Source organism: Scylla paramamosain, chromosome 38 (assembly GCF_035594125.1).
Source record: "Scylla paramamosain isolate STU-SP2022 chromosome 38, ASM3559412v1, whole genome shotgun sequence".
NCBI lineage: Eukaryota > Metazoa > Arthropoda > Malacostraca > Decapoda > Portunidae > Scylla > Scylla paramamosain.
The window spans coordinates 12098735-12108734 of NC_087188.1; the positions used below are offsets into that span (position 1 = coordinate 12098735).

Sequence of the window (10000 nt, forward strand, 5' to 3'; positions counted from 1 at the left end):
TGTTGACGGTGTAATGCTTTTTTGATTATATTTTGTTTAGGCCTAAATCGGAATATTTTTTTTGGGTGCGGGAGGTCTTGTAATGTTGCTTTATTTTCGCTTTTTCTTGTATCTAAGCCTAAATCAGGGCCACGAATTTTTAGTAGGTTTTTAATGCTGGTTTTTTTTTCTATATTTTATTTGAATTTTGTGTCAGATTAATTTCATGGAAGGCACCGCAGAAGATAATTGGTCAACTATTTTTGTTTTTTTTCCGTGTACTTTCGTTTTTGGGAAGCGGCGATGTGAGTTGCTTTTCTTTCTTTTTCTTTCATTCATTCATTCATATTTTTCTAATTTGTTTTTTCTCGTCCTTTTTTTTTATCGCAGTTTCTTTTATTATTGAACATTCATCCCTTTTTTTCTTCATTCTGTTTCTTTTTTCTTTCCGTGTTCTTCATTTCTCTTTCGTCTTCCTATTTTCAACCAAGCAACACTAAAAACAGCCTTATATTATACCTATATAATAAAAAAAATACACAAATATATAACTCTCCCTCGATATCTCTTGACGTGCGTGTGTCCATGATTGTCTTTGAGTGTCCGTGAGTGTGTTTAAATGTCCGTAGTGCTGGTGAGTGTCCGTGCTTCCTGCCGTGGCCTCGGGAACCAGTAAAGGCAAGCAGAATATATAAGTTTATTTTTCAGGACAGCTGCAGGCGAGCCCCACCATAACTTTGCTTCCTCCTCCTCTTCCTCTTCCTCCTCTTCCCCCTTAGGACACCCGGCTCTGATGGTCAACTTTGTCTGCGACCTTGAGGGTAACTGTGTGTGTGTGTGTGTGTGTGTGTGTGTGTGTGTGTGTGTGTGTGTGTGTGTGTGTTGCATGGTACGATTTTTGACTTTTCGCTTTAATATTTCCAGCACACACACACACACACACACACACACACACACACACACACACACACACACACACACACACACACACACACACACACACAGAGGCACAGGCAGTCTGAATAATTTTTTCGGTTTGATCTTTTGCCGGAATATATTTTTTTTTCATGGATAATTTTTTATTTTACATTTAGCGGCAATGGACATGAATAATTTGTGTATTGAGCCGCCAAGTGCAGTCATCACGGCTGAGTGGCTTGATAAGTGGTTGGCTAAGTGGCCAGTCTATCTGTTTATGCCCCGCGGAAACTGAAAACGTGCGTATCTGGTTACTTGTTTTTTTTTAATGTTTAGGTCAATGAGTCACGGAGTTGTTTAACCCTTTGGCTTCTATTTCAGTACATCTTTCGTTAATTACTAATTACTGCTGGACATTTTTTACCTGTTACATAGCCACCTACAATCTTTAAACTCAATAGAAACGTCAAATTCTTTCCTTTCTTTCTTCCTTTCACACACACACACACACACACACACACACACACACACACACACACACACACACACACACACACACACACACACACACACACACACACACACACACACACACACACACACACGCACGCAAGCTTCAGGGAGTATTGAGTGCAGGGCTTACTCTCACCTGTCCGCCGCCACTCCAGTAATCCAAGTAAGCTGAGGTGTTGCCGCTTCACACTTTCCAAAACCCAGGTAACCGTGACGAGGAGAAAAACTGGTCTTTATATTTTTGTAGTCATGCTTCTCACCTTTTCTTTTTTTTTTGTGTGTGTATTTTTATCTTTGTATTGATTTTTGTTTTAGTTTCCTGTGTTTTGTTCTGTTTTTGTCTCTCTTTTTAATGTGTGTTTGTGTGTTTGTTTGTTTGTTTGTGTGATTTTATTTTCTTATACTTCTTTTTATTTTTTTTGTTTTTATTTCCTTTTGTTGGTTTATTTATTCTTTTTATCTATTTCTTTTTATTTCTTATTGTTTTGTGGCGTTATGTTATTTGTTCTGTCTTCCTTTTTTACTTTTCTATTTGTTTTCCTTTGTTATAAAATCTTTCTTCTTTTTTCCCTCTTATTCCGTTTTTTCCTTTTTTCCTCTCATCTTTTTGTTCTTTTTTATTAATTTCTTTATTCATTCATTCTTTTCCTTTCTTATATCTTCCTTTATCCTCCATTCTTTCTGTCTTTTCACCATTCCTTATTTTTCTCCTTTTTTCTCTCATCTTTTCGTTCTTTTCTTTCATTAATTTCTCTATCCCTTCATTCTTTTTCTTTCTTACATCTTCCTTTATTCATTCACTCCTTCCATCCTTTCACCCTTCCTTACTTTTCCCGACACACTCCTTCATTCCTCCTTCCTTCCTTCCTTACTTCCTTTCCTCTCCCTCCCTCCTTTCCTTAGGCTAAACAATGTTGCTGAAATAAAAGAAAAAAAAAACAAAGAAAAAAGAAAAATACATCGCTATGAAAACGGTGGATAGCGAAAATGGAAAAAAAAACTGCAGTGAAGCGGAAAAGCATTTAAAAAATTCTGAATGTCCAATGTAAGAGAGAGAGAGAGAGAAAGAGAGAGAGAGAGAGAGAGAGAGAGAGAGAGAGAGAGAGAGAGAGAGAGAGAGAGAGAGAGAGAGAGAGAGAGAGAGGAAAAAATGGTTGATCTTTTTTTTTCTTTCTTTTGTTGGAATTTCATGTTGACGTTTTAGCGGTTGTTCTTATGCATGTTTGTTGAGAGAGAGAGAGAGAGAGAGAGAGAGAGAGAGAGAGAGAGAGAGAGAGAGAGAGAGAGAGAGAGAGAGAGAGAGAGAGAGAGAGAGAGAGAGAGAGAGAGAGAGAAAGGGCTGGTTCCTAAATGTATTGGAACCATATCTTTTGTCTTATCGCTGCACTGTGTATGTGTGTGTGTGTGTGTGTGTGTGTGTGTGTGTGTGTGTGTGTGTGTGTGTGTAAAAACTTTGTCTGAACTTCTAAACCTATACATCTCCACGTATGCATGAGAGAGAGAGAGAGAGAGAGAGAGAGAGAGAGAGAGAGAGAGAGAGAGAGAGAGAGAGAGAGAGAGAGAGAGAGAGAGAGACCTAGAACACACCAACATCTTGAAAAATAGAACCACAAATCCTTTTCAACGTCCTAATTGCTTGCTGGGAACAGGTAAGCTAGGAGGGGACAGGTATGCAGACCTTTGCCCTTCTCTCCTCCACCAGATTGCTAAGGCCACTCTGCATTATTTTCCGGGCCAGTGAAGGTCAGAATACCGGGGGCGGGTTGAGGGCTGTTGAGAAGAGAGTTCAGATTTATATTAAGGGAGAGAAGGGCCGGAAGTAAAGAGGTGAATATTGAAATGGTGAATGGGGTCTGAAAAATAGATGTTTTTTTTTTTTTTTGACGGTGTGTTCGTGTGTTTGTGTTTGGCTTTGTTATGTTGACTTTATTGATTTTGTTTATTATTTGAAGTTTTGTTTTGTTGTATCGTTTTTTTTTCTATAGTTTGTGTTTATTTTTGTTTTGTTTATTGTTTTTTTATTATTCACTTGTTTTTTTAATAATTTGTGGTATTTTTTCAGTTTTTTAATGTTGAATTCTGATTATTTCAAGTGTTTATTTATTTTTTTTATATAGATATAGTGCTTTTTATATATACTGGCGTTCTGATGGGGCTACTTTACTTACTGATAACGTTTGTTTGAAAGTTCTTTTTTTTTTTTTAATATTTTTACTCAGCAATCTCTAATTCTTTAATGTTTCAGAAACTATTGACTTCTTAATCTTTTCTGTCTTATAATGCCATTTTCTGTCTGTTGTATATGTTTTGTTTGTTTTTTCCTTATTTTTTATTTAATTATTTTTTTTTTTGCTAGCTGATTGTATTTTTATATGTATATTTTATTTTTTTTCCTTCCGAACCATTATTATTTTTAGAGTTCACTGTTCTCGTTTTTCTAACTATTTTTCCTTGTCTTTTTTCATACACAATACTGTTTTACTGTTTTTTTTTATTCGCTTCTATCGTTATTTTTTTAGGTCACTTGTAAAGATGTGTATATTTTTTTCATTCATGTTTTTAACTATATATCTTTGGAGAGGGAGAGACACAACTTTGTAAAGGCACTAACACTTTTTCTCAGTATCCATTTTACAATCACCAAATATTTTAAGCAACATTTCTTTACATTTTTTTTATTTTATTTTAGCGGACAATTTTTTTTTTTTCATTATTTTATGAACGATGTCGTGTAAGGGTACTACGTAATACTCTGTTATTCACCCTTCGTTCATTTACTAAGGGGGAAGGGGAAGGGAGCGAAAGCATTTTTTTTATATAACTGTGTATTATTAATTTACATATTTTTCATTATTTTTAGGGCCATTTTGGATCAAAGTTGTGATAATCTTTATATTCATCATTATTCATCCATCGTTCATTCACTGAGGGGATAAGAGGAGCATTTTCCATATTTTTAAAAATTTATTCACTTATTTTCTCTCTATTTTCACAGTAATCTCGTTTAAAGATTCTGATATTCTTTATATTTTTCATTATTCACCCCTCGTTCATTCACCGAGAGAAGGAAGGGAGTGTAGATCAATCTTCAACAAAGCTTTATTTATTTACTTTCATTTTTTTCATTTTCATTTATTTTTCAGGGTAATCTCTTGTAAAGGTACCAATATTATTCATTACTCACCTTTCGTTCATTCAATGAGAGAAGGAGTGGGAGGGGAGGAAGGTTCAGTGAGTTATGAAGGAATGAGCGTGAATGTGGTGCCAATTTGAAAGATTTATTGGTGGAAAGTATCTTACGGACGCGGTGCTCTTGTCGGGAACCAATTAATTCATGAGGTGACAGTGAATAATGAATGAACTCAGCCAGGACTTGGTGGGAAAGTGAAGGAGTGACTGGAGTCCTCATAACTTCTGCAGTTCCTCCTTCCCTCTTTCGTTTTCTTTCATTCTCCTTTTTACCCCGTTTTCTTTGTTTCCTGTTTTCTTTCTTCGTATCTTGTTTTGTTATTATTGTTATGTTTAAGAATCTCTTTGCTTTTTTTTTCTCTTTCTCTTCCTAATCATCCTCTGCTGTATTTCTCTATTTTTCTCAACTTCACTTTTCGTAATTTATTTTGTCTATCCTCGTTTCTTCGTTCATTTTTATTTACTTTCATCTCTCATTTTTCTTCCCTCTGCTAAGAATTCTCACCTCTGGCCTTCAGCCTCTTCCTCCTCCTCCTCCTCCTCCTCCTCCTCCTCCTCCTCATTATTCTCCAACTTTCCAGGGTCCTTTCTCACTCTTTAATCCTAATTTTCGCCATCTTCTCTCCCACCTCTCCCTCTCTCCCTCATCTTTCATTCTCCCTTTTTAACCTCTGACTCCAAAACTGCCCCCATCCCGCCACTTCTCCCTCTCCTACTCCCATTCCTCTTCTGCATCTCCTCCTCTTTCTCCTCCTCCCAGATATCTCTTTGAGGTTCAACGCAGCCTAGGGTCCCTCCCACAGGCTCTCTCGCTAGGTCTTGTCAAGGTTACCGGTGTGGAAGCAAAGACGAGCTGGAGGTCACGGCTTCTCTCTTCCCGAGGTCACTCAAGGCAAGGTTCCCACAATTTTTTGTTTTTGTTTTACCGCTACGTTTCTGCAAAAGTTTTTTTTTTTTTTCTCTCTCTCTCTCTCTCTCTCTCTCTCTCTCTCTCTCTCTCTCTCTCTCTCTCTCTCTCTCTCTCTCTCTCTCTCTCTCTCTCTCTCTCTCTCTCTCTCTCTCTCTCTCTCTCTCTCTCATAGTTTTCCGCCCCTGGGAAGTAATAAGGCAAAAAGTGTCAGAGTTTTGCATACTGCGTGGCTGCGGAAAAAAAAAATTACTGGAATGTATTTTTTTAAACTTTTCCCATTTTCTATTTTCCTCGTTTTGGAAGAGGAATTAAAGATGCGGTTTAATTTTACGTTTCCGAGGCAGAATAATGTTACTTGATGTGTATTGCAATAGAGTTTTATCAGTAATGCTACTTGTTTGTATATCTTTTTTTTTTTTTCTCTTTTTATTGTGATTCGAGAGAGAAATTTTCGATGCGATTTAATTGTGATTGTGTAAGATTTTATCAATAATGTAATTTTTTTGGTTTGTGTTAGCATTTGTTTTAGTATTGTTAATGATAAAGGTTCTTTAAGATTTAGATTCATAAAAGAAATAACAGATATGATTTTTATTATTATTATTATTTATTGTTTAGTAGTAGTAGTAGTAGTAGAAAGACAGAAAAAGTTTAGCACAGCGATAATTTTAAAGCTGAAAGGAAGTAGTAGTAGGAGTAGTAGTAGTGATTATAGAAAGAGAATCCAGTTTAACAGAGTACCCCTTATAAATTTGAAAGGAAGAGAGACAAAAAGAGAGAGAGGTTTTAGTATCATCAAGCACCATACCTATTTTTCACATCAGAACAGGAAGGGAGACAGTCTGGCAAAGTCTCCCCTGTAACACTGCGAGGACAAAACAGAAAACGAGCGAAGGTTGTATCCAGTGTGTGTTCCCTGCGTTTCCTTGTTACATTTCGACACTGACCACCTCCTTGGGCGCCTCTCGGGACCGCCACAAGATCACTACAAACACTCCACTTCTCTCCTCTTAGCCCTCTTCTATTCGTCCTCTTTCTCTTCTTTTTGGATTTTTTTTCTTTTCTCTCTTCTTTCATGCCTTTTATGTTTTTTTTTTTAGATTTCGTTATTTTCCACTCCTCTCCTCTTATCCCTTTTTTGTTATTCGTTCGCTTTTCCTTCTTTTAATGTTTTTTTCCTAGTTTCCTCTTTTCTCCCAGCTTCTTTTTTTATTCATCTTTCTCCTTTTTTTTAATTTTCCTTTTCTGTCATTCTTAACCTTCTCTTCTTCTCTCTCTCTCTTTTATTCGTCCTCTTTCTCTTCTTTACATTTTCCCTCATCTTCTCTTCTTTCACTCCTTTTCTTATTCATCTTCTTCCTTTCTCTTCTTTTTATATCTTTTTCATTGTTGTTCTTTCCTATTCTCTCTTCCTTTAGTAGTTAGTGTAGGATAGTTATACAAACAACAGGGTAAGGAGCTCAAGATATTTTGCTGTTTGTCTTTCTCCTCTTCCTCCTCCTCTTCCTCTGATTCGTCTTTTTCTTTCTTCGCTTTTCTTCTTTCGTTAATTTGTTCTGCATTTCCTGTTGTTTTGTGTTCATGTTCCTATAATCATTCTGGTTCTCATCTCCTCCTCCTCCTCCTCCTCCTCCTCCTCCTCCTCCTCCTCCTCCTCCTCCTCCTCCTCCTCCTCCTCCTCCTCCTCCTCCTCCTCCTGGCCACCAAAAAAAAGATCCCATCACCACAACAAGCACCATTCACTTGCCTGTATTCATTATCATCATCACCATCATCATCATCATCAGAGACCCTTTGGTGACGAAGAATAGAGAAGGGAAATTAGGTTAGGTTATTAAGAAAAGAACTGCTGGAGGGAAGGAGAGTATGAATGGATTCTTCATTAGTCTTAAAAGCTTCCTTATGAATAAAGAATGGTGGAGAGGAGGAGGAGGAGGAGGAGGAGGAGGAGGAGGCGGGGGTGGAATAGAGGTGTTTTGGTGTTGTTTGGTCTTCCTTGATCTTCTGTGCGTGTTTGGTGGGGGGGAATTGAAGCGCTTGTTTTTGTTGTTGTTGTTTTGGTGGTGGTGGCGGTTGTGGTGGTGGTGGTGGTAGTAGTCTTCCTGTTGTTGGTGTTTAGGCTCGCTCTAGTCAAATTGGGCTGTTTCAGGTTGGGTTAGGTTAGGTTAAGTTAGGTTAAGTTTGGTTAGGTTAAGTTAACTAAGATTTGGTTAAGCTTTGGTTAAGTTAGGATTCAGTTCTAAAACAAACACCACAAATATAAACAGAAGTTAGTCGAAAAAACAAAAACGAACAAACAAGCAAGAGAACAGAAGCAAAAACATTGCCACACACACACACACACACACACACACACACACACACACACACACACACACACACACACACACACACACACACACACACACACACACACACACACGCAAGATCCCAAAGGCAGAAAATTAACTTGCACACCAAAGCCATTACAAGATCGTATGACTTGATTTATTTTCCCGATACACGAATGTCGCTTGAACCAAAATTACCGAAGGAGGAGGAGGAGGAGGAGGAGGAGGAGGAGGAGGAGGAGGAAGGAAGGAAGGAAGGAAGGTTGAGCGAGACACACTCCGCTGACTCCCCGCCTTCCCTGCTGAGTTCAGACGGTGCTGTGCTGCCTTAGTGGAGAGTGATGGCAGGCCTCGCGCACTCCACACCATCCTTCTCCTGCTCCACCTCCTCTTGCTCTTTCTGTTATTCGTCTCCTTTCTTCACTATTTTTTTTCTGTTTTATTATGTTTTGTCGTTGGATTTCCTTTTTTGTATTGTTATTCTTTTATTCTTAGTCCTCGTTCTCTTCTTCTCCCTCTCCTCCTCTTCTCTTTTATTGTGTTTTTTTGTGTTTCGTATTTCCTTTGTCTATTTCTTCTTATTCTCCTCCTCCTCCTCCTCCTCCTCCTCCTCCTCCTCCTCCTCCAGCGGCTTATAGGGTAAACACTGTTGGTTCTCATTATTGAGGGAATATTTTGTACGTATCTAAAGGGTTGAAGTTTAAAGCTCGTGAGGGAAGCTGCTGTTGTCATTATTAAGGGGAGAGAATGTGAGAAAATGAAGAAAAAAATAATCGATATCAGAATTGACACGTGTTCATGTAATTTATCTTTTTTTTCTGTTATTTTTTTCTCTTTTTTTTTTCATGTCACGTGTAAGAGAGTTGGTATGAAGTTTAATGATAACAACGTGTACACTTTTCAAAACAAGCAAATGAAGTTATTGTGCACGTGTGTGTGTGTGTGTGTGTGTGTGTGTGTGTGTGTGTGTGTGTGTGTGTGTGTGTGTGTGTGTGTGTGTGTGTGTAGAGCTTTACATGACTATGATAAACCATTTTTGTGTTATATTTGAATGTTGTTAGATTTTTCAAGCCAAGTCGTAGCGAATACACTGGCTTTTGACTCCCTTTTAAATATGTAATAGCAGAGAGAGAGAGAGAGAGAGAGAGAGAGAGAGAGAGAGAGAGAGAGAGAGAGAGAGAGAGAGAGAGAGAGAGAGGTGGCGATGACAGCCCAACCCGGAACAAATAAAATCATGGAAGCAAAATGGAAATATACCAACGACTGACAAACGACTCGTGTTGATGAATATGAATGAGAGAACAAAAGTGAATAGATTGCATGAGTGTGTCTGTGTGCACCGGGGATAAGAGGATTTGATGCTAAAGGATTCAAGAGTGTTTTAAATCAGATAAGGAATTGTGGGTGATGTTCGGATAAGTTAGTGGAGGTATAAGAGGTTAGATAACAATAAGTCTTTTGTTAAGTTAAGGATCAGTGTGAAGAGATGGTCTGATGCTTTTCCTTAGAGATTCAAGAGTGTTTTAAGTCAGATAAGGTATTTTAGGTGGTTTTCAAAGCTAATAGACGTAGACAAGAAGACGTAATTGAATAGGGAAGGAAAACTAGTCTCATTATAAATCTGCTCTTAATTAATCAAGCACAAATAGACACGTGGAAGTAATGAAGTACAAGAATCTTTACTCACTTGTTGTACAGCACGATGTCAGGCAGCCAGATGTGCTCAGATGGGACATGAAGGATCTCCACGCCGCCATACTCCTCCGGCTCCCACACCAGCTTGTAGTCCCGCCACTCCTGCAGGATACAGCCAGGATAGTGTTGGGACTCTTGAAACACACACACACACACACACACACACACACACACACACACACACACACACACACACACACACACACACACACACACACACACACACACACACACACACACACACACACACTAGACATATATACACTCATCCTCTTTTTTTTTTTTCCTCCTCCTCCTCCTCCTCCTCCTCTTCCTCCTCCTCCTCCTCTTCTTCTAAGCCTCGGAATGTGTCCCAAAAGTTTCTCTTAAATACTTTCGTCTCGAGATAAACCTCTGAAAAAATAAATAAAAATGTTTTATTGTTGTTGCTGCTCTTGCTGTTGTTGTTGGTGGTGTTGTTGTTGTT

At 38.2% G+C, this 10000-nt stretch overlaps 1 protein-coding gene across 1 annotated transcript in view; it reads right to left on the reverse strand.

The window, feature by feature from the left end:
• Positions 1-10000, reverse strand: part of LOC135091783 (acetylcholine receptor subunit alpha-like 1) — a 131539-nt gene that overhangs the window by 17695 nt on the left and 103844 nt on the right. The window contains 1 exon segment of the mRNA XM_063989749.1: positions 9527-9636. Coding sequence (XP_063845819.1) covers positions 9527-9636 — 110 coding nt within the window.